General features: G+C 40.8%; 1 protein-coding gene across 2 annotated transcripts; it reads right to left on the reverse strand.

Moving 5' to 3' along the window:
- Nucleotides 1–6,284: 6,284 nt before the first annotated feature.
- SLC38A2 (solute carrier family 38 member 2) lies at nucleotides 6,285–20,430 on the reverse strand. Of its 2 annotated transcripts, XM_068560469.1 has the most exons (16): nucleotides 20,142–20,430; nucleotides 18,814–19,010; nucleotides 18,444–18,525; nucleotides 18,180–18,295; nucleotides 15,167–15,240; nucleotides 14,972–15,064; nucleotides 14,760–14,841; nucleotides 13,255–13,337; nucleotides 12,799–12,857; nucleotides 12,540–12,707; nucleotides 12,052–12,131; nucleotides 11,835–11,935; nucleotides 11,111–11,235; nucleotides 10,613–10,757; nucleotides 10,411–10,508; nucleotides 6,285–9,316 (listed from the first exon to the last, which is right to left on the reverse strand). In XM_068560469.1, the coding sequence occupies exons 2-16, from the start codon at nucleotides 18,927–18,929 to the stop codon at nucleotides 9,218–9,220; spliced, it is 1,521 nt and encodes a 506-aa protein (XP_068416570.1). In that variant the 5' UTR covers nucleotides 18,930–19,010; nucleotides 20,142–20,430; the 3' UTR covers nucleotides 6,285–9,217. The 2 variants fall into 2 exon arrangements, with proteins under 2 accessions (XP_068416570.1, XP_068416571.1); XM_068560470.1 differs by lacking the exons at nucleotides 18,180–18,295; nucleotides 20,142–20,430 and having other exon boundaries at nucleotides 18,814–19,006.
- Nucleotides 20,431–25,253: the final 4,823 nt, after the last annotated feature.

The following is a 25,253-nucleotide window of genomic DNA, read 5'->3' on the forward strand; positions in this document are numbered from 1 at the left end:
GGTGACACCTGCTATATCTTTTCAATTGGACAAGATAGGGTGAATGAATTAAGGTGTGTCTTTCCCAACAAAGATAGGCCCAAGGTAATTGCAATTGAGAGAGAAAGAGACAGAGAGATAGAGAGACAATAAAGCAAAGACATGTAGAAAATTCAAGATGTATGAGTAAAGAGAAATTAAAACTTACGTCCTTTCAAAAACTTGTACATAAATGTTTACGGCAGCATTATACATAATAGCCAGAATGTGGAAACAATTCAAATGTCTATTGCTTGATGGATAAATAAAATACTGTATATCCATACAGTGAAATACTATTCATCAATAAAAGGAAATTAAGTGCAGATACGTGCTACAATGTGGATGAACCTTGGAAGTATTATGCTAAGTAAAAGAAGCCAGGCACAAAGGACCATATATTATATGATCCAATTTATACACAATGTCCAGAATAGGCAAATCCATAGAGACAGAAAGTATATTTTTGCCTCTTGCTGGGAGTAGGGTGAGCTGGGGTGGGAGAAGGTGGGGGAAATCGGGAGTGACTGCTAATGGGTGTGGGGTTTCTTTCTGAGATGATGAAAATGTTCTGTAATTACTGGCAAAGATTGAATAACTCTGTGAAGATACTAAAAACCATTGAATCTTATACTTTAAATGGGTGAATTGTATGATATATTAATTTTATCCCCAAATAAGCTCGAATTTAAAAAGGAAGTATATCTCACAAAGAACTGTGGGTGTGGCTATTGGCATATGAAATTGACTGGAATCAGACGAGAATAGGACTAAATTTTTTGAGAGAGTTCAACTGCTAAAGGCACCACTAGCCCAGAAAAGAGAAATTGACTGCTCAGGATTTAAAATAACCCTTGGGCTTAACCTTCTCTGAGTAGAAAATGGGCTGGAAAAACTGCCTCACACCTAAGGAAGAGCTATTCACTAATACCCACTTCTGATAAGGCTAAATAGGATATCATAAAAGGAAGAATCTTAAGGAGGGTTCATTCAAGGAAGATGAAGACAAGTGGATCGAAGAGTCCCTTGTCGGGGCAGAATTGGAGCCTAATTAAATAAACTTATCCTATCCCAGGGTAGGAAGCCCTCCTCAGGTTGGCCCACCAGTATTTTAGAATTGCTACAGACCTGGACTTCCAGGAGTATTTAGTGCATTTATTCTGCCTCTGATCCTCAGTGCATAGTATATTGAGGGCTGATAACTTATCTTTTTGGTTCATAGGACTTGGAGCAAGAAGAATCACATCCAGACCTAATGTAGACATAACAGGGCATCAGCCCCAATGAAGAGACCACTGTACATTGCTCGGAAGTCCTGGACTTGAAGGTTGATACTGTGGATGAGGCTTTCGGCTCATCTCCCTCAGGACCGCCTCTAGCGATTACACTCAGCGCAGTACCTGGCATGTGCTAAGCACTACCTGACGGGAGTTATGCTAAATTTTATAACAAGGTAAGCCAACTGAGGCATGGGCAGGTTAAGGAACTTGTTGGAGATCCCACAGCTAGTAATGGCAAATCAGAACTTGAACCCAGCTTTGCACAGCTACAAGGTCATGCTTTTCCGCCTAGACCAGGAGAGCTTTCCATGAACTGTGGCATAGTGACAACCAGTGTGGAGCAATTCCTGGCATCGTTGATTATTAACTCTTCTTCAATAAGTACCGCAGTGAAATCTGTGCTGGCCTTGTAAGTATTATTGCTTGTGTGTAGTGTGTGTGTGTGTGTGTGTGTGTGTGTGAAGAAAGAGTCTTGTTTCACTAGCTTCTCGCCCACAAGCAAGAAAGAGCGTTCTCTTGCTTGCTTCATTGCCTCCAGTGCAGGTGGTAAGTACTAAATATTTCTTTTTGGAACAGTTTATGAGAGAAGAACATTTTCAAATTTATGAGGCTCTCATGCATTTTGAGAAGAGATTTTCATATTTCACATATTTCCTTCTTTGGATCTTTCTATTTAGGGATCAGTTTAAAAATACAATCCCTCTATCTGGAGCAGAAGTGTTGTGAACCATGAGTTCCACATCTCTTGAGACTTTGAGTCACTTTAAAGGCAAAATACAAAGAAAATGAAAGGAAATTAAAAAGAAATATAGCTTGGTTTTGCCTTGGAACACAACATGATTCCATGATAGGTTACAGTAGATTGGAGACACTGGAAGAAAATGCATCATTTACCAAAACTTAAGGTGTGCCTTTCCCCTCAAGAAAAATAAACTGCTGCTTGTTAGAATTGTATCCTTAAAGTAGGCATCTTCAATATATTTGGTTTTTTTATTGCTTATTTAGACCAGATACCTCACTCTTAAAAACTATGTCGATGTGTGATTTTACCACATTTTCAGTAAGCATGTATATAACTTTGGAAGCTTAAAGTTATACACTTAGGACCTAGGAATAATTCCCCAAATCTTTGAGAAACAGATGGTTCGGAAGATTGGTTTATGATATCTTGTCCTTTTAAAATTAAAGACCTCCAGAACTAGATGTAACCAAAGGTCAACATTTTTTTTTAAGGTTTCTTACCCTACCTATTTAGAAAGACTACAATTTCGGCAACCTGAAGGCAATTCTTGGCAATGGCATCATTCTTGAGTAGGGGACAGGAAATGGATTATTTGACATCGTGTCTCTTTTCCACTTTGATTTCTTCACCTGCTCCACCTTAGATATACCTGGAAGGACTTGAGGATCTCCTCAGCAACACATTCACAGTCAAGGAGACTTGAACTCTATGTGAACTTCGTGTCCATCTTGAGGCTCTTGGATTGTACTGAGATAAAGACGATTGAGTTGTAGACAGGAAGCCAAGGCCACCATCCTGGCAATAAGGAGAGAAAGAGGGGACTCAGCAGCTGAGCTTCAGGCTGGCAGGATTCTTGTTATCTTGGGGTCTCATTCTCCTGAAAGAATTTAGAGCCACGTTTTTTGAACCCCGTTGCATAAAGCCCTAGGTCAAGGCTGCATCTTGTGGATCATTATGGAAGGATGAAGCAGGTGCAAAGAGGTTGGGAGGCTGAGCACTTAGGCTCTAGACCTCACCTCTGACTGTTTCAACCAGCACAGTTTTGCTCTTATCTACTTTACAGGTTGGGCTCTACGTCACGTATTTTTTAAAATAATCAGATGAAAGAGTTAAACTTACCAGAAATCCTTTCAGGGAAAATACTGTACGTGGTTAGAAAGAATACTAAGGTAAGTCATTTAGGAAGGGAGGGAGCAGAAGTGAGATCTTCAAAAGCAGACTGGAAATAAAAAGATATGACCAGTAAACTGCCATCTCAGGAGGGTGGGTCCTGATGACTCCAAACTTTTGTTCATCTGACATGCACTGGCAGATTTGAGGACAGAGTTGAACTACTCATGAGAATAGAGGACAGGCTGAGTATTGGTGTGGGAGGAAGGGCAGACAGAGAAAATATCTAGTTCATAGCACAGCCAGGCCGACTTGGGGGGAAAAATATGTCAAATGGGATTTTCTGAAGTTGCACACGGTGGCATGTGCAGTGTAAAAAGTCCCTTTACTATCTAACCCTCCAACACCCCACACCCCAGGTAATATTTAGTAAAACTTGCTTTGGGGCTTTCATTGTGAATAGGTTCTTCCTGGAGAAGGCAAGAGATGCTGATGAGGTTTGAGAACTGATGATGTAGCGAAAAAAGACACCGTAAGTGTTTCATTTGGTGATTCACCAGAAGGGCTCCATAGCAGGTAATGGTCACTGCTAAGGTTTATTACAGCAAAGGATACGGAACAAAAGCAACAGGAAAAAGATATGCAACAGGGGGGTCCAGAGAGGTTTGTCACGGGCTTCCAAGACCTTCCTTGTCCGAGGCCACACAAGAATGCTCTTTTTCCAGCACTGAACTACAGGGACGTGTGCGGAATGTCTTTGCCCAGGGAAGCCCCAGTGTGCCTCAAGGTCCATGGCTTTTATAGGCCAGGGGCAGGAGGCGGAGGGGGGCGGTGCTCTTGGTCACATAGGCATATTCTGCTCTGCAACCAGGCTTGGCAACCAAGACTCAGAACCCCAACGATGAAATCAGGTGCACATCAGCAATCTTGGTGTTTGTAAAGCAACCTGAAAAGCCAGTAGAGGATGATACGTTGCTTCAAGTGCATAAAACAAAATCGTCAGTCACTCACATAAAGAACATTCTGAGGGCAGCATTCCCAGGAGCTGGCCAATGGTCACTCATGATTCCCTTGAAGACATAAGTAGTAAGCAATCAGGCTTGCTGTGTTAATGTTTTCCTCACACTGCATGGGGGACAACCAAATTTGGCTGGGATTTGGGAAAGGATGTCACAGCCACTGACTCACTTATATGTGGTAGAGGTTAAAGATGGCTTCTGGTACCTGGAGGTAGATCATAGGCTAGACAAGAAAGCCTTCCGGTCGGAGGCCTCTTGTTAAAGACGACTGAACTTTACCTTTTAAGTCTGACTGTTTAATTTCATGGTACTAGTTGTATTTATTTTGCAAGCATTTAGTAAATTTTTGCTGAAATTTTGAGCCTCACCAAAACTATGCTGTGAAGGGCATATTTATTCATTCAACAATTATATTGGAAAAAGGAAATCCAAAGAAACAGTTTATCAATATCTCTGGACTGTTTTATTAGACCAACCATCCCAGTTTGCCTGGAACTGAGGTGTTTCCCAGGATGCAGGACTCTTCCTGTGAGAACTATTTTCCCAACCATAGGGGTGGGTCCCACAGCCGTGGTGTGCTGTATCACCTGCCCACCTGACTAGAGAGCAGGACCCATCATTAGCCAATGTTCATCTCGAGAGGCTGGCTGAAGAAAGTGCTCGGAATCTAACTGTAGAGCCCCATAGGGAAGTCTCCACACCTGTCATTGAGGTCTCTAGAATAAATCTAGCCTGTTTATCTAACTTCTAATTTTCTGAGGTACCCCAATCTCCTTCTAAGAAGCTCTCTCCCTCAGCCACCATTTTTGCTTAAGCTAATTTAAGTGGATCTTCTTTACTTTGTTACCAGAAACTTAACTAAGCCAATTCTCTAGGTAAGAGCACTTCCAAGTTGAGAATCAGCCCTGGTTCTTCCGAGATGTTCCTTGGCTATTCCTCAGGCTTACTGGAAATATCTGGTTCTCTGGTTGTAGAACTGAATTTTTATCCCAAGGGACCCATCCGCCAAATATGTAAATTTCAGATCAATAACTTCGCATGCTGGGTTCACTTCAGTATTATTTTAAAAAATGGCTTAACTGAGAACTGTATGGCTTCTGTTGAAACCTGAGTCTGACACATTACCCCAGCCTCTTTCCCATGGGCACGTTAGTTGCACACAGGTGTTCAATTAAAGCTTCTCAGATGATTAACTAAAAACTCTACTAGTCTTTTGTTCTTGAGGTTTGTTGCAAACTGCTGTACTTTCTAGTCACAAATAATTTTTTCCCTTTTGAACATTGTTAGTAAGTGGATATAAATCTCTTGCATGAAGGTTCCCTTGCCTTTGGAACCACTCCCCAGCACACTGTTTTGAGGTACACCTTCCTCTGTTTCAGCTTTGGATATTTCACTTTTTAAGCCCTAAGTTTTTAAGACTACCAGCAGGCCATACCTGAGCTACCCTGTGTATCTTAGTAACCTTCCTCGCAAGTGTCCATCTCTCAGGTAACCCTCACCTGGTCTGATTCCTCTCCAGCCATAGCACTTCCTCTCCTTTCCTGGGACTACTCCACAAAGGCTGAACTCACCTGACTTCTTCCCAGGCCTGTTTCATCACCCCTTTCTTTAATTGTGCATCAGAAATCACTTGAGTAGCTTTCTGGGAGAAAAGATGCTCTCCAAACCTATGGAATCAGACTACATAGACACGTGCTCCAGAAAACCGCTTTTTTTTTTTTTTTTTTGGCTGAGCCCAGCAGCATGCGGGATCTTATTTCCACAACCAGGGATCAAACCCGTGTTCCCTGCAGTGGAAGCATGGAGTCTTAACAACTGGACAGCCAGGGAAGTCCCCAGAAAGCTGCATTTTAAAAAAGCTCCCCAGATGTGATTCTGATGCACTACTTAGAGCAGGCACAAGCCTGGGTCTTCCAGATGCTAAGCATTTTTTTCATTCCTCCTCACACTTGGTAATCATCATTAGGAACTTAAAAGCAAGTTCAACTTTTTTCTGACCACTCTTTCTTCATTATAGTCACTAACATTATATGGAACCCTACTAAGTGCTAGGTTGCTGTGCTTACAAAATACACCAGACACGACTTATCATTACTTTAAATAAAACACTGCTACTCAGGATTAAGCATGTATTTATTTTAGTTCAGTTAAAACAAACATAGGATGTTTCATTGAAACGGTGTAGCACTCTTTGCCAACAAGTCCTACTGGAATTGTTGGCCTCTAACAGTACAGGGGGGATATTTACAACATATACAGAAAGCTTCACACACTCAGGTTCTCAAAGGTCTTCCATCACACTAGATCATATTTGATTTTATTACACTAGATCATTTTGATAACTACTGCATTTTGAAAATTTAGACCTTATTTAAAGTTTAAACAAGAGATCTGAACTTGCACCAAGTTTTCATGAAAAAAATGTGATGTTCAGCCAGTCTGTTTATTGCAAATACAATTTAAACAGTATTTTAAATTTTTAGTGTTTACACAATTTGTCAATTTGTTTATTGAAATCTCTGTACAGGTACTTTTGGGACAATTCTTACAGATACATAATGTGAATTCATCAAAATGCAGTTAAGAAACTTATAGGAATATATACATTTGAACCCAAGACCCAAACCTGATATTATATACAACCTATTTACAAATACATATGGACAGACAACGTATGTACATAAGATTATCATAAATATTGAAAAATAGGTTAGCTTTAATGGATTAATGCTGTTCTATAAATAACATTACAGTTATAACTGAAACATCCACGGAAGACAGTAATGCAAAATGAGGTGACACGACAGTGGTTTTAATACTGAAGACTGCTCATTACTGGGAATTCACTGTTTAGGAACCTCCAGGTAGACAAGATAGCTCCAAGAAAATCATGCAATGGAATTTACCCTTGGCAGTTGATTTTGAACCTCAAACAGCCAGGAGATTGGAGGAGCCTCCCACATCGATTTGCTGTGAGAAGAATTTTTTTTTTTTTCATTTCTTCCTGGTTGCCTTGGTATTTTCTCCCATAAGAAAGGATGTAAACTGTAGAGAACAACTCTTTACTTGGTATTCCCTGGCCAAGTCTTAAGATACACAACGAGCAATTCTTTCCAGGAATCCAACCAGAAGTGCCAATTCTTGGTCTGAGCTAGAGGTGAGGTTCTGGAGTCGAATGGAGTGCCAAAAGCCCAACTGAATGAAAGCAGTGCTGTAGAATCTGTCTTCTCACTGCCTTTCGAGATGGTCCCCACTTTAATTTTCGCAGAAACAAACAAAAACGGACCATTGGTTTCACCCAATGTAGCACTACAAGACGTCTTCCAGTTCCACAAGGGTCTTTGATTACAGACACATCTTGTCTGTAATTTAGTCACATATAATACAAGAATGCATAACAAAAATCATGTCTGCCACATTTCTGGCCCTTGCCTAAAACTAGAAATGTTTAGTTCAAGAGAACAACCTTATAGCCAGGTGACCAATTAATGATTCCATTATTTGCTTCCCTCAAACACTAATGGAATTATGTATATTAGATTTTAGACATTATGCCTGATGAGCAAAGTACCACATTATTTAATAATATATTCACCATACACCATGACGTACAATAAATGTGCTCTTAAAGCCAAATAATCTTTTCACTTCTAACTGGGATTAAAATAGGAAAGGTGATCATGCAGTCGGACCAATAGTTACACTCAGGTTGCACTGTTTTCCCTAGCTAACCATTTGTTGGATGTAAACAAGTAATTCTATGTTGTACAAGAATGAGATGACAATCCAGTGCACATGAGTTTTTTGAAAAGCTTACTGCATGAGAAACCCAGTGGCCTATATGAAGAGAACGTATATTATACCAAATATTGGTGTAACCTATGGATTAGACCTCTACTGTAGACAAAACATGAACACTACTAAACCATACATTGTCAAGTAATTCACACTTCCAGGAGCAGATGAGCATTTTGAAAAGTTGTACTCTCTGGGTAGAATAGTTTTGGCCTACAGCCATCAAATGCCCATTTTCCACTGCTGGAAGCAATGCCAAAAAAGGGCTGGCCCAAAAAAAACCCGGAGCTGTTAATACAACTCTGGAGGCAGATGCAACTGAATAAACCCTGTTTTACCCAATTGCACTATTTGGTACCTCAAAATTAGTTATTTTATTTCCCACAGAAATATCTGCATTATCTTCCATGCTAATAGATTGAAGCCATAAATATTTCAGAGTCTAAATGAACCAAATTATTTGGGGACAGAGAAGAAAGGTGATGATGAGAGTTCATCTGATTTGGTGTAGCCACAATCAACCAATTATCCTTTCACGGTGAAGTCTGAATGGAAAAAAAAACTGTGCTCCTATTCCTGGTACAATTTCTCATTACATCATTTTCTCTAAAAATTATTTTGGGTAAAAAAAGTATTTGGCTTAGTATGCCTACAAAAAGGCAAATCATTTCATAATACTAGTATTTGTTTTTAAATAACAATGAATTTTTTTTAACAGAATTCATTGACAACTGCTTTTGGATAAAGTTCAAAAAAAGCAATTTTTAAAGAGTAAAATAGTGCTTCTGAGGTCTTTAAATATTTTTGGTACAAAAAAATAATAGTATTTTTCCCAATGGTTATTTCAATACTTTGCTATAAATTAAGAAGAATTGTTTCTCACATCGAATGGTTCCATTAGGCACATTCAAGTAAAATCACAAAATATCCAAGTTAAACAATGACACAGCCAAACATGTGGCTTGATTAAAGTTAAGAGTTCGTCCATTCTCTGGAATGGAATAAAATTGTCACTTCCCTTAACCCGAGACTCGTGGTTTTGTTGTTAATATCCATTTCTATCATACAGAATAGTTTCTTGAAAAACAAAACAAAACAAACAAAGAGTTCACTTATTCTGCACTCAGAAGAACCAGCGAGGAATCTGCACTTCAAAAGGAAGTGAAACTGAAAACATTAGGTGAAATTTCATAGCAGTTGAGAGTTGACTCAACACTGGCATCAAATGGACTATCGAGTTTTAGTGGTGCTGGTTAATGGCCACCTCCGGGGGCATTATGGACCCAATCCAACACAATCAAGGTCATGCTTCCGGTCATCACCACTACGCCACTTAACAGGAAGAACAGAGCCTGCAACGAGCACACAGAGAAAACTGATCAGCAAGCAACAAAACATATGCTAAATATTCCTCTTTCTACTTTTAAAAACGGGCTTATAATCACTAAAAGCATGTCCATAATACTTCACAGAGCTACAGTTTTACCTTGCTAAAGAGAGTTAAACTGTCCTAAGTGAGTGATCAAGGGGTTATCTATAGAGTACTAAGTAACTGTATCTTTGAAACCTTCCCAAACTTCCCCTTTTCATTCCTTTGTATCAAATGAAAGGGTAAACAATTTTCTTTGCTAAATAAATTATTTCATATAATAGAACTGGACTGGGGTTTTTACATTTTTTAGAAGGAAAAAAATTTAACTTACAAAATCAAATCCAAGTCATCTTAAAAATGCAGCCTGAGTCGAAGCTGGAGGTTTATCTAAGAGACATGAGTAGGTCTACTCCTAATCCTACCCCCTTCAGTTACTGCACTATATATTTTAAGTGAAATAAGATGATAGTTGTTGGTTCATAAACAATTCTAGTATTTTAGTCAGACTACAATAGTAGTGGCGAATAAGGACTGAAATGCAGTCTTTTTCCTAAATATCCCCACCAGGATCATTTGTGGTTAACATACCATACTCTTTGTAAAATCAGTCGTTATTATACTGTAAAGTGCAATAGTAGCCCCCTCCCTAACCCCCAAGCTTTGCTTTGAAAATGGTTAGTCTCATTCGACTAAATACCCCATTATTTCTCTTTTATACACTCCAGGCCCGTTTAAGTGCTGGTCACACAGTAGGCAGTCCAACAAATACTGGTTAAACAACGTTGAAAGGTGAGTCCGTATCTTTACACTCTTTATCTCTATTCCTATTTCTAAAATATCTAATAACTTTCTTGCAATTAACTTAAGCATACGTATTAGATGGCAAACCATCTCTCACCTCCCCTCCTCTCCCAATCTTCCATCTGTGAAGTACACAGTTACAGATGTATTTGTTTACTAGAAACTTAAAATGAAACTACAATAAATGACATTTAGGAGACTAAAATTAAAATCAGTTGAGGAACTTCTGGCATTAGATTATTATTATTTCTCCAGTCATAATCTCTCACTCACCCCAATCTTTTGTACAGACTTCATAGGTTCTTTCTTCACTAACTTGATATAAAAGGCCGATGGAAGAATAAAAATTAACATAGCAGCTGCAGATGCACCTGTAAAAGAGCATTTACCATTTCTTAAGAATCACTTGTTATTCATTTTTTAAACATTACAATCCCTGATATTTTAAGCAACTTTGATACTTCCTAAAACTTACCAATGAAACCAAATATATCCCTAATAGTTGGTACAAAGATGACAAGTAAATTGGTAAATGCCAAGATAGACATTGTAATGATACTATGACGCCACCAACTGAAATCTTTGGTTGCACACAGCAAGTGAGTTACGGAACTCCGGATCTGCAAAAATAAGTGGATAAATAAAAACTGCAGATTTAATTAATGAAAAAAACAAACCCCAAACAACAGGATATATATCTCAACTAGCAGCTATTTTTTAAATACTAAAATTGTACCCCTCCTCAATTGCTGTTTTCTAAATATCTGAACACTAGAAAGATCATTGTGTCTTCAATTACGGGAAAAATGTCCCAGGATATGTTTTAAAGATGTACGAAACATTAAAAACAAAAAAAACTTCAAAAACCCGCATCAACTCGATACTGCTGTAGCAGTGTTTCCCTTCTCCCAAAACATAGAAATCACACAAATCTTCATGTCTAACAATTCATTCCTACTGAAAGATTACTTACTGGGAAAATAACTACAGGTACTGTCAGGGTGACAGCCATCAACACAGCCAAACGGACGACGAGAAGCAGAACATCAGTTCCCATGATGGAAGAGTAGGTATGAAGCAATTCTGACTCAACGTGTTCTATACAGAAAGACCAAGAAAAAAAAAAGCTTCAAGTGTGCTGTCCTCTCTGGAGATTAGTTAGAAAATCTAACTTAATGGCAAAATCTGCACCAAAGTTATTAGCTACTCACAAAACAACTATAAACTAAGAGGTTAATAAGATTAGTTTGGAATTAGGGTTAATGCAATTAAAGTAACATTGAAAAAAAGTTTCTAAATACCAAGGAGAGATTTAGCCACATGACCCCCATTAAAAACAACAGGAGCTAAATAGCTAAATCCCATGGTTTGGTTCACAGTGTGTGTGTGTGTGTGTGTGTGTGTGCTGTATTAATCTGAAGGGGGTGGGAGAAGAGAGTCAGGCTGAACCTAAATGCAAGCACATCACGTAAAAAATGCCATCGAATGGCTAATGGTAGATTTGGGAATCTGGATTCTAGAAATTACTGACTCAATCAATATACGCTACAGGAAATTCTAAGCTCTAAATTCAATCGTTCATCACAAATATGAAATATACCAAAACAGACCGAGTTTTTAAAGTGACAGAAGTATACATTCAAAAGTATCAATTTCATTTCATTAACTATCCTTTTTGTAAACTAGACATTATTTACCATAAAACGTCAGGTATCCAAAGAGGGCAGCAAGCAGGTACATGAGAAACATAGCAAAAAATGAAATCTTGGACACGTTCATCATTCTTCTACGGCTGCGGCTATACAAATTCAAAGGAAAATACAGATACATATTTTAGCAGCAGTTATAGCAGTAATCTAATATTTTTCTAGTTTTTCCAATAAATTTATATAAAAGTAGGTAAAAAGCACTCACCCTTTAAGCTCTTCATAAATGGGAAGAATAGCAGGATGACAGACAAATGAAAAGGTCAGAATTGGCACAGCATAGACAGTCTGCAAAAAATGTAAAAACTTTCTTAGTATCCTGATATAACAAACTCATGTTATCACAGTTCTGCAGCTTGTATTTATATTCATTAATCTTAGAATCAAAGCCTAAAATGATATTGTCTGGCATAATTAGCTCCCACTCTTCTAATTTGTTCACTAAGTGTGATGGATATCCTCCATTTCTGAATGTATCAGTTATGAACATCAGATGACCATTTCATCTCTCGATCTATTTTAAGCTACAAACCAACACTTTCTTCTCAGTCCTCAATAATGAGCTAATCATGTTTCCTAAAGGGCAGCTATTACCTGATCTTCCTTTACCTTGGGAGTGTTTTAAAATTTCCAGTGGGTATTTTCCCTGTTTTCTTCCCTAAAATCTTCCTCTGAGAACACAAAGATTATAGTTACCTGTGAGTTGAAGATAAAATAATGTGGTTGGCAAGAATCATCTTTAGTCATATTAAAAGCCACATCAGGTGCAAAAGCTGTTGGCTGTGCTAAGGTGCTGTTTACTGTTTCATTAATTAGAAAAGCAACTTCTGCAGGACAAGAAATCTGAAACTTCTTGCAAATCACCTGAAAATACATTATTTTGCATTTGTTAGACTGAATAATGTGACAGGGCTTAGAAAAACAATCTCTAGCTGTAAAGAAAAATGATACCTACCACAATCAGAAAGAACATCATACACAACAAGGAAAGGCCACTGGTGTACCCCAAATATCCTATAAGGAGAAAAAAAATTGGTATTCGTTTACTAAAACAGGTTTAGGGCAAATATAAACTCAATTCTGCTTGCAAGACTTCAGTGTGGACACATCAAATTTCTGATTCTTATATAATAAGATGTAGAATAACTTAAAAATACTTGTTAATAACTAAATCAATAACAACTATCCTTTTTTATTTTTATAAAGCACAAGATGTTGTAAATGTCAACAGAATATTTGGGCCCTTTGGTAACCATCCTGCTAGAATTTTTCGAAGACCTACAAGTTCTGAATGCTGAAATTTACAAAGGTATGTTTTCGGGGCTCTTTAGCTCTCATTAATTTCTATTAAGAGGAAGTCAATTAGCTGGTGAGGCTCATTTCAATTCTCTTTAGAGATGGGTTTGCTCACCTAAATTCCTCAGCAGTGACAAGGGAAGAATGAGCACCAGTGAGACCAAGAGAACCAAATAGTCACCATTCAGATACCATAATCTGAATTAAAGAAAAGAAAAACAAGGTCACAACCAGCCACAAACATACTCAGAATAACATACATTTCTTTTCACAAGACTCGTTTTATACTTTAAAAAAAGACAGGTTTGGAAAGAGCATCGCTTCTTCAAAAAGCCCACATAGACAGAATAGATTTCTAACTTTGAGCCCTCAATGAATATTCACTCAGGTTAGAGATGGGATCTCAAACAGTGTAACTTTTGTCCCACTGTTTGCTCTGGGAAGGCTGCCAGATGATTCGTAACATAAAATGCTTCTTAAAGGCTTGATACTAATGTAGGGAACAAAGCGGCATTGTTAAGCCAGTCATCTTATCTTGAAGCATTTTTAGAAAACTGTATGCCAACTTGGTCATAGCTTTAGCTCACTTTTTTTGATGCTAGAAACAAGGAAATTTTAAAACAAGCTTCTTTCAGACATTTGTTAGCAAATGTACTTACTAAACATGTCAACAAGGAATTTCTCACACTTCGATAAAATACATAGGCAAAAACAAAACAACAAAACCCAGTCCCCTAAAACAAGAACTTATTCCAGGTTGCCGAGAGTATGTTGTGACACCTTGACCCACCTTGACTCCAATAGTAAAAAGATTCCTTCTGAACTCAGAGAAAATGTTATGCATCTCTCCTAAGAGTTCGAGCAATGCCTTTTCCTTTTTAGGTCATCAACTACACCGTTTTAAATCACTTATTTTCGAATTCTAATTGCCCTGTCAATTCTACTCTGCTCACTTCAGCAATAAAGACCACCCCCCCACAGAAAACTAATATTTAAAGATCAGCTTACTAAACTTAATTTCAAATGCCACAGAGATAACCACACCTCTCTATTTTGAGATAATGAGCTGCACGTAAGCTGTGAAGTACATTATCCCTCCTCATGTGTACTTTAGATAAAAACCTGTTATTCCACTCGGATGAATAACTTTGCTAGAAGGACAAGGTCTGTACAGCATGGCCATACATTTTCTGGTATTCTGCATTTTAAATACATGAAATTTCAAACTCACAAAAATCAGACAGGAATTGATTTTTAATGTAATTCAAAATGTTAGTCCTAACTTAGGTTGGGGTATGAGTTATTCAACTATAATTTCTTGGGACAGTAAATATAAAGAGAAAAGGTAAGTAGTTCCAGAGAACTTGTTTTCACACGCACGTTACAAATTTGTTATTCAGAGTTATAGGACTACTATAACTTGTCCTATAACTACTATCTTTGGCCTTTCATTCTCAAAGGTTCAAATCAGTTTCTGGCGGGACTTCTTGGTCAGTTTCAACAGGAGCATTTACAAAAAATAATTTACTGATAATCATTTCGTATCCAACTTTGATAAAAATGTATCTAACCATTTTAGACTGTAATTGTTTCTTAGGAGTAACCTTACTTAGCACCTACCCAGTGGTATCTTCAATGTTCATTAATGCCTGGATCACCAAAGGTAACTCATATTTCACTATGAAGAGGTAGCTTGACATAGCTGGAGGAAAACAAAATTATACCATTACAAGTGCAAAATGTGGCACGTGACACCTAAAGTAACGTGTCACCACTCTCCGCTACATAAAGAGCAAAAAAGTCTACCCAGATCGTCCTTTAAAAATTCTTACCTCCAATGTTCTGCATTGTAATGGACCCAGAGGCTGCAAGCTTTCCAACCATTCCAAATGCCTTATGTCCCAGTTGTTCATATAATAAAGACCCTGTAATTTAAGGAACACAGAAGCATGAAGAAAGTATTTTATAAGAGGAAGAAAATCATGACAGGCATAACTGTTTTAGAAATATCAAGAATGCTACCATACCTCCTTCATTGGCAGTCTTCAAAAGAAGATGAACAGAATACAGGGAAAATATTGACACAAATGTCAACAGGATTCTGATGAGAGAAGGAAAAGGCACAGGGTTATAAATAAGCACGTCTATATTTAAAAACAATTCTTTTTGGCTTTATTTAAACATTAAACATGGAACTTGTCCTAATATTTTGTGTACTAGACAGAATGCCCCCAAGGACAGGTGTTCACTCTCCTGGCTAGAGTGTCAACAAGTTCTCTTACCTGGCACTAAACATGACTGCATCATGTCTCAGGTAATAACTCTACAGTACTGGTTAAGAACAGGGTTATTAACCCACTGAACCAAAGGTGCTGGGAGACACTGGAAAACCTAACTTTTCAGTGGTAGAGTTACAAGACTTATATTTTGATTCTGGCACCATGATAATTAGCTGTGTACTTGCCACTTCTCTGCATTGTATAGTTCCTTTTATCTATAAAATGGTTTTAACACCTGCCAGTTACTAGTGAAATCCAAATGAGACAGATTCAGGAAAGGTCTTGAGACCACTTGGACCACATAGATAAGCAAAGGTAATGGGACTATAAAGGAAGTGGAGGGAAAGATACTGACATGTTAAGTGTCAGGCACAGCTTTACAAATGGGCACAAATCAGAGAAGTAAGTACTGGGACCATATACTACATTGCACACCATGGTATGGAAGATAGGCCCAGCATTGTGAGTTAAACAATGCCTGTGCTAGAACAAGCGGGCTATCAGTCCGACTGGGCTGTCTCCTCCCTCAGTCCTTTCGGTTGGATGGAACAGGAGAGAAAAAAAATAGAATAGAGAGGAACTAAAGGTTCTCTACTAAGTCACTACGTTTTCCTTTAGGGCCCACGTCCTCTCTCATTCCAGCTTTACTTTCTTCCCCCCAGGCAAGCCAAGAAGAATACAGATTTCTTTTTGTTAAAAGGAACAACAACAACAACAGATCAAAATCAGGGAAACTCATAGAAAACTCTGCAAACAAGAAGACAGTCACATTTTCCAAACTCTTTACTGGCAAACTGAATACAGTACCATATAAGGTCTGGCAAAGAAACTGATGTCTGTTAGTTAAACATAGGTGGTGGCATTAAGCTGCCATTCTAATGCCCAAAGTTTCATGGGGTCTAATCTGCTGTGGAAATGACACAATCAGCCTCATCTCTAACTGGACAAAGCATGGCTTAATCAAAGACAATGTTCAAAGTGTGCTGACAAATTCAGTCCTTTCTTTTACACAGAAAGGACAATGAGGAATGAACAGACTTCATAACCCTTGAGGTCACTTTCAACCTCAAGTTGAGTCTACTTTATAGGGTAAGCTACAAGAGTTGTTTAACCAGATGATGGCAGCCATGTGGCTTTTGAACCATTTACGTCTGTACCTCCAAATATACGTTGTAAAATACTGATGGATTTAAAAACTCACTTTAGCACTCTTGATATTATTTAACCATTTATTAAATGGTTAATCATCAAACATACAGACCCTATTAGAGTATAAATAATTTCAAAAGTGCAAGGGTAACATATCAGAATTTTGCTTTCTCTTACGAAACAAAGGTGCCATATTATCTCATGTAAATTCTGCACCATAACCACACTGAAGCATTTAAAAACTGCCTCCAGTTTTTATATTAAGAGTTAGGAAGTGTTTCAAGTATTTAACAATGATGCCATTCAAGCACCCCACTAAAAAAAAACTTTGAAACTCTAGGGTCCTTTCTACGAAAATTCCTGGCTCTTGGTCTTAGATCTCAAAAAGCCTCATGCTAATGAAGCAAGCTGAGTGAATCCTAGCTTCCAAAGCTCAAAGCCATGCTTAACTTCAGTGTGGAATTTCACCACAAAGCAGAGCTTTGCGAAGGTCTGCTTTTCTTTTCATGAACATTCTATTCTGCTAGAAAAAAATAACTTGAGTAGAAGGCACCAGTCAGTTAACTAAAACATATCTGTAGCAAAGAGACAATTCCATGCTACGTGTATATGTGGTTTCTTCGCCTGATAGTAAATCACACTATCTTCCACTGAAAGTGCCTTAGCCAGGAGCCCACAGAAGCCCAATCTTAGTTGCTATGATACAAACATCACTGAAAACGCATACTAAACTTCCCATGTGTTTTTCTTTTATGCTTTTTTTTCCTGGGAATAAGGTCCATACTTTTACATTCTCCAAAGGTCAGTGACCCCCAAAATGGTTAAAAACCGCTGTTCTAAAGTCTTCTACAGCTCCAATATTCTATTCTAGGTATTTACGCTGGAAAGCACAGGAGTAACTAATTCTAACTGGACAACTAGGGGGAAAAAAAGGCAATTCAAAGCAGGTACTTATTAAAATATTCATCTTTTGCTGTGGCAATCACATAGACCTGGAAGAGATAAATATTAAAAAGAAAACAAAAAATAAATTAAAAAATCACATATGGGTTGCTTTTCAGTGTCCAGAAAATTATGACTCACTTTTCTTAAAACAAACATGTTCTAGGTTAGACAAATACCACCACACCCTATATATTAAAAAAAAAAAAAAAGAAAAAGAAAAAAGTTGTTTTCCTTATGTACTAAAGGAGCCACAGGTCCTTGGGGAGACTGTCAATTTACCAAACTGACTTGAAGGCTACCATGCTTTTTAATATTTCTTGCTTCAGAGTTTGCCAGAGTAAAAATTCTACCCTGGATTTATCAACAGTTCTTTTTAAATATTCAATCCCTATTCAACTGTAACTATCCCCTTTGACTTAAAGACTTTTTGGTTTAATTATCGGTTTTAAGAGTTGTCTTAAATTTTCCTACCTAATTGGCTTTTTTGATATCATGCAGTTACACAGTAGAATAAAGAGATTTTCAGATTTCTCATATGTTAAATTTTAAGCAAATGATTTTTAAGTCAACTACTTCAACTGTAAATTCAGTCTCTGGAGCCAAAATATATGTTGTATCATCATATTTACTGCCCTGCATGGCAGACTCACTACTTACACATACTTACATAAAAAGAGCAATTCCAGTATTAGCCATGGCATAAGAAAGCCCAAGGATTCCACTGCCCACAATCGCATTGCTCAGATTAAATACTGACATTCCAAAGGAAGTAGTACCTGGATGCTACATAGAGGGAAAACGATAACCAAACATATAACAATAATTAAATGGAGAAAACCAGCTTTGGGCAAGTTAGATTTGAAATCTAAAAGTAAAACTATTCTTTTACTCCATAAAGCCACAGAAACATAAATTATTATTTTTAACTTACAAAGTCTGTTTCATACTTCTTCTTCCCCAAATTCGATTCAAGTAAAAAGTTCTGGTTTTCAGGATCTACATCTGCATAATGGCTGCAGAACAAGAAAACAAAAAAAATCCTAAATTGTATTGAAATATACAAAGGAATGCTTCAACACAAAACGGTCCCCGCGTTTAGCTGTCACACATCTTTACTTAAATGCATATTAAGTAGTAGTCGACATTCACACGACACCATGTCATTGCAACCGGATAATCTTCCAGAGATTACACGCCCTCTCCAAACGCTACAGTAATTTAAAGCAACATTAGAAGAGTTCCAGGTAAAGAACCTCCGATGCACACAAGCCGTTTTTAAAAAAGCACACAACTTCTCCCACCTTTTCAGAGCAGCTTGTTTGGTGGGGTAGGAGTAGTTGAAGTCACTGTTGGAACTGTAGCTGCTGCTGTCCTCATCTGGGGAAATATTGAACCTTCCCATTTCGGCTTTCTTCATGCTGGGTTGCAGAAGGAATCAGGCGCAGCGAGTAATGCTGGCTCCTTTTGTCCTTGGAGATGCACGGGCCCGCGCGGCTGCCTGTGAAGGTAGAGGCGGCGCGTCAGGACTGCAGAGCCCGCCCTGGTCACGTGACGCCGCCGGGAGGCGCTGCGAGGCTGATTCATCCCCGGCCAGGCGAGTGGAAAAGTACCAGCCGAGCGCGAAGGGCGGGGGCGCGCGCCGAGGGGCGGAAAAGTACAGACCGCGGAGCCGCGGAGAACAAAGATGGTCCCCCTGCAGCGCTGTGCCTGCGGAGGCCCACGCCCCCCGGACCCCGATGACCCTCTCCAACGGAATTTAGTGTTTGGCCCTCTCCATTCTCTCAAGTTGCACGGGAGGGGTGCGGGGGCTCTGTTTTGCTTTTCCCGCAGCCTCCTAGGTCGTGCACAGGCACGCAGGGCAAACATCCCACCCAGGCATTGGCTAGGCGTGCACTGCATGTAGCCCAGGCGCACAACTCTCCCTTTCTAGCATTTACAATAGCAATGCCGCGTAATTCGTCCTTTCACACCTGGAGCCCCCAGATGGCGAAATGCCTCTGCAGAAGACAGACTCGAAGGGGGCGGAAAGGGCGAACATGAGTCCTCTCCCGAGAAAGGGAGCAGAGGGCGCGCAGAGGCGTCGAGGGTTTGTTTACACGCGCACGCCCGTGCCCTCGAACACACCAGTCCACAGGCATTTGGCTCGCGAGCGCTTCGCCCGGGCGGCCCCTCCTCTGCCCGAAAAGGAAACTGATGCAATATCGATAGCCGACTGTCAAACGTTCCCGCTTGTCTTCCCCAGTCCTGGCCTCCGCTACACTAAACGCCCGAACCCACTCCCGTCGCCCCCAAATTCCAAGACCCGTTTATGTAATTATTTTTCTTAATTCAATTCAGTCACAAGACTTGTCGCAACGGAGCCTCGGGGCCCGGCTGGCTCCCCTCCCCCTAACGGGAGGATGCGGCTCCGCTCCGGGCGGGCACGCGGCCCCCGTGCCCCTCCCTCGCCCGGAGGAGGACCGCGACCCCGGTGCGGACCGGGATCGAAGGCTGGCTCGCACACCAAAAAAGCCCTCCCCAGGAGTAAACGACCGCGGCAGCTGCCTTCCCGCCGCGGCCCCTCCCGGACGCCCCTCCCCCACTCCCGCCCGGGCCCCGCGCCCTTTGCAGACGCCCCCGCGCGCGTTACCTCGGTAGTCTCGACTCCTGTATCCCGGAAACAACACGCAAACGCCTTCTGTGAGTTTTTCTCAGTCAAACAAAAATCGTAAAAAAAATAAAAACAAAACAGAAAATCCAACTCGAGGCAGGAAAAAAATTTTAACTAAACAAGGAAATGGCAAGTTGCCGCCCCAATCGTCCGGCGTCCGCCGTCTTAAGGGAAAGGAGCCAGTGTGCGGGAACGCGTGGTCGGGCTGCTGGCGGCTCTGCAAGAAAAGCGCTCCAGCACGGCAGCGTCGCGCGGCTCTGAAACCAGCGGCGCGAGCGGCGGGTTATAGCTGCCGCCTTGGAGGACGCGTCAGTGGGCGGGGCCCCAGCCGCCGGGTGCCTGCTCTTTGTGTATCAACACCACCTGGGCTCCGCCCCGCGCCCGCCCGGGCCCGCAAGGCCCCGCCCCGCCCCACCCGCGTCCGTCCCCCGCGGCTGACTCGGGCCGCCTAGCCCCGACCGCTGGCGTTTCCCGCCCCCCCCCCCGCTCCCCGCCCCGGGCCAGCCCCGCTCTGCCGTCTCCCGGTCAGCCTGGAAAGACGCCCCCCGTGCTTCTCCCGGTCTGTCCCTTTCAGCCCGGACTGGTGCCCAAGACATGCGGTTGTCTTTCAGGAACCTTCTCCTTCAAATATCCTTTTGTCCGAGTTTCCAGCAGGCTTTGCTTTCTCCTAGAGGCTTTTGGGGGACACATCCCGCCCACCCAATCCTTTCCTGCCGGTTTTTTTTGTGATTTACATGGGGGTTTTCTCTAGCAAAGTTGGGCCAACGCAGGAACGTTGTCTCCATGGTAGGTTTCTGTTCTCGTTCTTTCTTCTCCTCCTAGACCTGCTTTCACTCTTCAAAACTAGCCTGATGAGGTCGGTTGGCAGCTCCATTTCGGGAGATCCTTTTTATACGGACACGGAGAACCCTATTAAGGGTAAAGCTACGTCCTGCCCAGTAAGCCAGACTCCTTGAAAGGGGTCCCTGGTTGGGGGCTTCGCTCTTCCGATGAAGTGTAGGAGTCCCACTTTCCCTTCGCAGACACATTGCAGTCATCCCACCACCCCACCCCAATTGGAGAGCTCTCCTCGCCTCTCTCTCTCCTTGTATTTACAGAGGCGCTGCCTCGGTTGGAATGGTGGTCCTCCTCTTCCAGTGTTGATGTGGTCTTGCTGAGCCAGGCAACTAGGGGGCCCCTTCGCTGTGGAATACTCGGTGCTGCCGGAAAGGCTGGAAACAAAGGCCTCTTAGGAGAGAGAATTGTTGGTTGAATGAATGAATAAACAAACGATCTGACTTACTGCTCTCTTCCTTTTGGGGACGTGGGAGAGATTGGGCAGGGTTGGGTGTGATCACAATTTTTGCTTTCAATGTTTTCCTGAGGAAATCTGTACAACTGTCTATTTCCGTGGCACGTGAGGCTGCGGGTGCCCTCGGCCTGCACCAGTGTTCATGACTGACGTGGGAGGACCCGATTTCCCCTTTACACTCCTTTCTTCCCCCACCCCTTCGACTGGTCAGACCAGTCTCACCTAAACAATACTCTTTCTTGCTTTAGTGCCCAGCTTCTCACTATCACTCAAGGCTTAGTCACTGAGCCTCGGGAAAGCCTCCCTCCTCACCCCTCTTATTGCAGGGACTGTTTTCTAACCCATGTGGCGAGGACTTTTTAAAACCTATGCTGTCTGGTACTCAAAATTGTTCAAGTTTGTAGTCTTACCAGGGAGACTGTGAGCTCCCCAGGGCAAGTTTGGCACTTGATACACATTTGGGGCTGAAAAAACTTCTTTCTTCCACGCACATTCCCTAGTAACACCGATCAACTCTTGTCTGGAAAGCAATCTTAGCAGTGGGTTAGAGAGGACTCGCTGGAAGTTCCTTTCTATCAGGTTTCAACTGATGAAAATCAAAAGATCTTAAATCAGTTCTTCATCCAGGTTAGTCCCCTGCATAGTCAGAGGTGGTTATGGTTGGCAAGTCCTACTCTCAAACTAGTTCTCTTGTCCCTTGGATTTTTTGGTGGTTTGTATTGAAGTGCATGCTTAAGGAAACCTGTAAAATTGAGGGGGTGTGTGCGTGTGTGTTGGGGGGAGGGCTGTAATCTTGTTCTGACTTCTCTATGACAAGAACCTGAACAGTAAATGACAAAAAAGAGGGGGAGGTATTGAAACATTGATTTTTCGTTTGCAAATTTGATTCATGTTTTCAAAGGCCACTTGAGGCATATCTAGTTACCCAAGTGGTTTCCAAGTGAGGCCTGATGTGCTTGAGTTTTTGCCCTCGTGCCCTGGGCTAGAAGGCATGGGACACAGTACCCTGACCCAATTTCTAGGAAACTATACCGCCAAATTCTTGTTGGTCAGAAGTGCTATGCTTTTGCTCTATTCCTAAGCAAATGTTTTAGCAGAACAGTGTCTTTCAGACTGCAGAATGGGACCCAGGAAAGGACAGTGATGAATTCAGTGGATTACTACAAGCTTTTTTTTATTTCTTTAATTCAATAGAACAAAATAGAATTAAAATATCAGTATGCCATATACAGTAATGCTAGTACTATTCTATAAAACTAATTTTGATTATGTACAAATATGTATATATTCTGAGTTATGAAGTGAAATCTATTTCTTACTGTGGGCTGGGATCAAAGAATTTTGAAAGCTACTAAGAGTAAACCTATCCTAAGACAGGAAAATAATCGCAAATATTAGTTGTCAACTCTGGATTTTCAGGAATGCACTGCATTGTCAAGATAGGTCGGTAGGAGTTTTTAGGGAGGGTAGATAGCTATCTTCTGTAGAATTATTTGACCATTATCACCTGATAAAATAGAGTGGGTCTGTTTCTGGGGGCTCTAGTGAGTTGTTTCCCAACCTGTTGTTGAACAAGATCATCTTCAGGATGGTCCTCAAAATTCTGTTTATCCAGCATTTCAGTTTGCCTGAAGTGGGCTCACACATTATATTTGCTTCTCTCTACACTTCATGTCCAGCCTAGTAGTTTCATTCTCAGGTTGGCTTTCGTGGCTTCCTTTGATGTGGCACTAGCCTATATTTCCATCCTAATCCCCCACTATTCCTTGTGGTAGGCAGCTTCTGAGATGAAGCTCAATGAACCTCACCTGATAGTCATACTCAGCTGTAATCCCCTTTCCTTGAATATGGGTTGGACCTAGTGATGCGCTTCTATTCAGCAAAAGTGACGGTACATTACTTCTAAGATTAGGTTACAAAAAGTCTCTGGCTTCCGTCTTGTTCTCTCTTGCTCTCTCCCTCATTTGCTTTGAGGGAAACCAGCTGCCATCTTGTGAACTGTCCTACAGAGATGCCCACAGGACAGGGAACTAACGTCTCTGGCAACAGCCCAGGGAGGCCTGCCAATGGTCACAAGAGTAAGCATGGAAACTGATCATGCCCAGTTGAACCTTGAGATGACTGCAGTCCCAGCTAATACGTTAGTGAGAGGACCCAGCTGAGCCCAGCCTGGATTCCTGACCCACAGAAATAAGTGATAATAAATGTTTGTTGTTTTACGCCACTAAGTTTTGCTGTAGTTTATCACTCGGCCATAGATAACTAATACATTCCCCTTCTTATACCCTGTGGTTTTGCCACTGTTCTCAAACCATTTCCCATTTCCCATTCAAACTTTACCCACTGCTTGGAATATTCTTCATGCCTCCTCTTCCCGGCTATCACCATGTATCTAAACTCTTATCTTTCCTTTGAGGCCCACCGTAAATGCCAGACCTTTCATTAATTTTTCTTTATTTGATGCTCCCATTTGAAACTGATCTCATTCTATTCAATACTTTGAACGTGGTGCTTTATAAATATCTTTTTGTGGCACTTCTTTTTGTGTTGTCTATGTACCAGATTTTCTGTTACTACCTTTTAGGGTAGAATCTGGCTAATCACACCTGACCTAGTCACTTGTAAAAAGAAGGTACTTTTTGAGTATTTGGATGAATTAAATACATTGAAGTACCTATTTAAGTACCTACCACTACCTGAATTATATTTATTTATCTGTTTACTGTTCGTCTCCCTCACTAGAATATAAGTTCCATGAAGGCAGAGGTTTAATCTGCTTTGATCACTGTTAGCTCCAGTACCTAGAACAGTACCTGGTAATACATTTTTGTTGAATGAATAAATGTAGGAGTAAACAGTAGAAAGCATATTATCTAATATGTCTAAACGGCATCTATCTCATTCCTTACTGGTCAAAGCAGAACTCTTGACTTCCCTAGCAAAACTGTTACTAATTCTTTATAATTTAGAAGTATAACACTACCATTCATAAGGGAGCCCTCCTTTTCCTCAAATACCCAATCCATCAGCTAGTCTTGAGGGTTCTGCCTCCAAATACATTCAGAATCTTGCCATCTCCACTACTCTGGTCCTAGTCCAAGCGACCATCACCTCTCTCCTGGATCACTGCAAACGCCACAGCCTAACTCATCTCTGGGCTTCCGTTCTTGGTGCTTATTGTCTGTTCTCCACCTGGCAGAAAGTAAGATCTTCTCAGAACGTAAATAAAATCCCTTGCTTAAAAGGATAAATTGTTAAAGCCCTCAGTGGCTTCTAATTGCAACCAGAATAAAGTCCATATTCCTCACGCACCATGGCCTTACCTGGTTGTGCCCTTGCCTACCTCCTCAGCCTTGTCTCCTGCCACTCTTTTCCTTTTCTTTTCTTTCTTTTCTTTTTTTTTTGTTGCATCATTCTATCTTCTTTTAAAATTAATTTTTATTGGCGTATAGTTGATTTATACTGTTCCTTTTCACTATGTATTAGCCACAATGATTTTCTTTCTGTCCCTGAAATACTCTAAGTTATTCCCTTTTCAGGGCACTGTACTTGCTGTTTCTTCCACCTGGAAATCTCCTTGCCTCTATGTTTGGGTAGCATCACTTAGGTCTGTTTAAATATCACTCCTGAAAAAAAAAAAGTCTTCTGGACTTCCCTGGTGGTGCAGTGGTTAAGAATCAGCCTGCCAACGCCAGGGACACGGGTTCAAGCCCTGGTTCGGGAAGATCCCACATGCCGCAGAGCAGTTAAGCCCGTGCGCCACAACTACTGAGCCTGCGCTCTGGAGCCCGCAAGCCACA

The sequence above is a fragment of the Eschrichtius robustus genome, chromosome 13, assembly GCF_028021215.1.
Source record: "Eschrichtius robustus isolate mEscRob2 chromosome 13, mEscRob2.pri, whole genome shotgun sequence".
NCBI classification, from domain to species: Eukaryota; Metazoa; Chordata; class Mammalia; order Artiodactyla; family Eschrichtiidae; genus Eschrichtius; species Eschrichtius robustus.

Excerpts from the sequence above, each read along its gene's own strand:
- SLC38A2 (XM_068560469.1), bottom strand. The coding sequence starts at position 18,929 with ATGAAGAAAGCCGAAATGGGAAGGTTCAATATTTCCCCAGATGAGGAC. Across the intron at positions 14,842-14,971 it reads TACAATGCAGAACATTGGAG|CTATGTCAAGCTACCTCTTC; the intron begins GTAAGAATTTTT and ends GTTTTCCTCCAG. Across the intron at positions 11,936-12,051 it reads ATTTATGAAGAGCTTAAAGG|CCGCAGCCGTAGAAGAATGA; the intron begins GTGAGTGCTTTT and ends GAATTTGTATAG.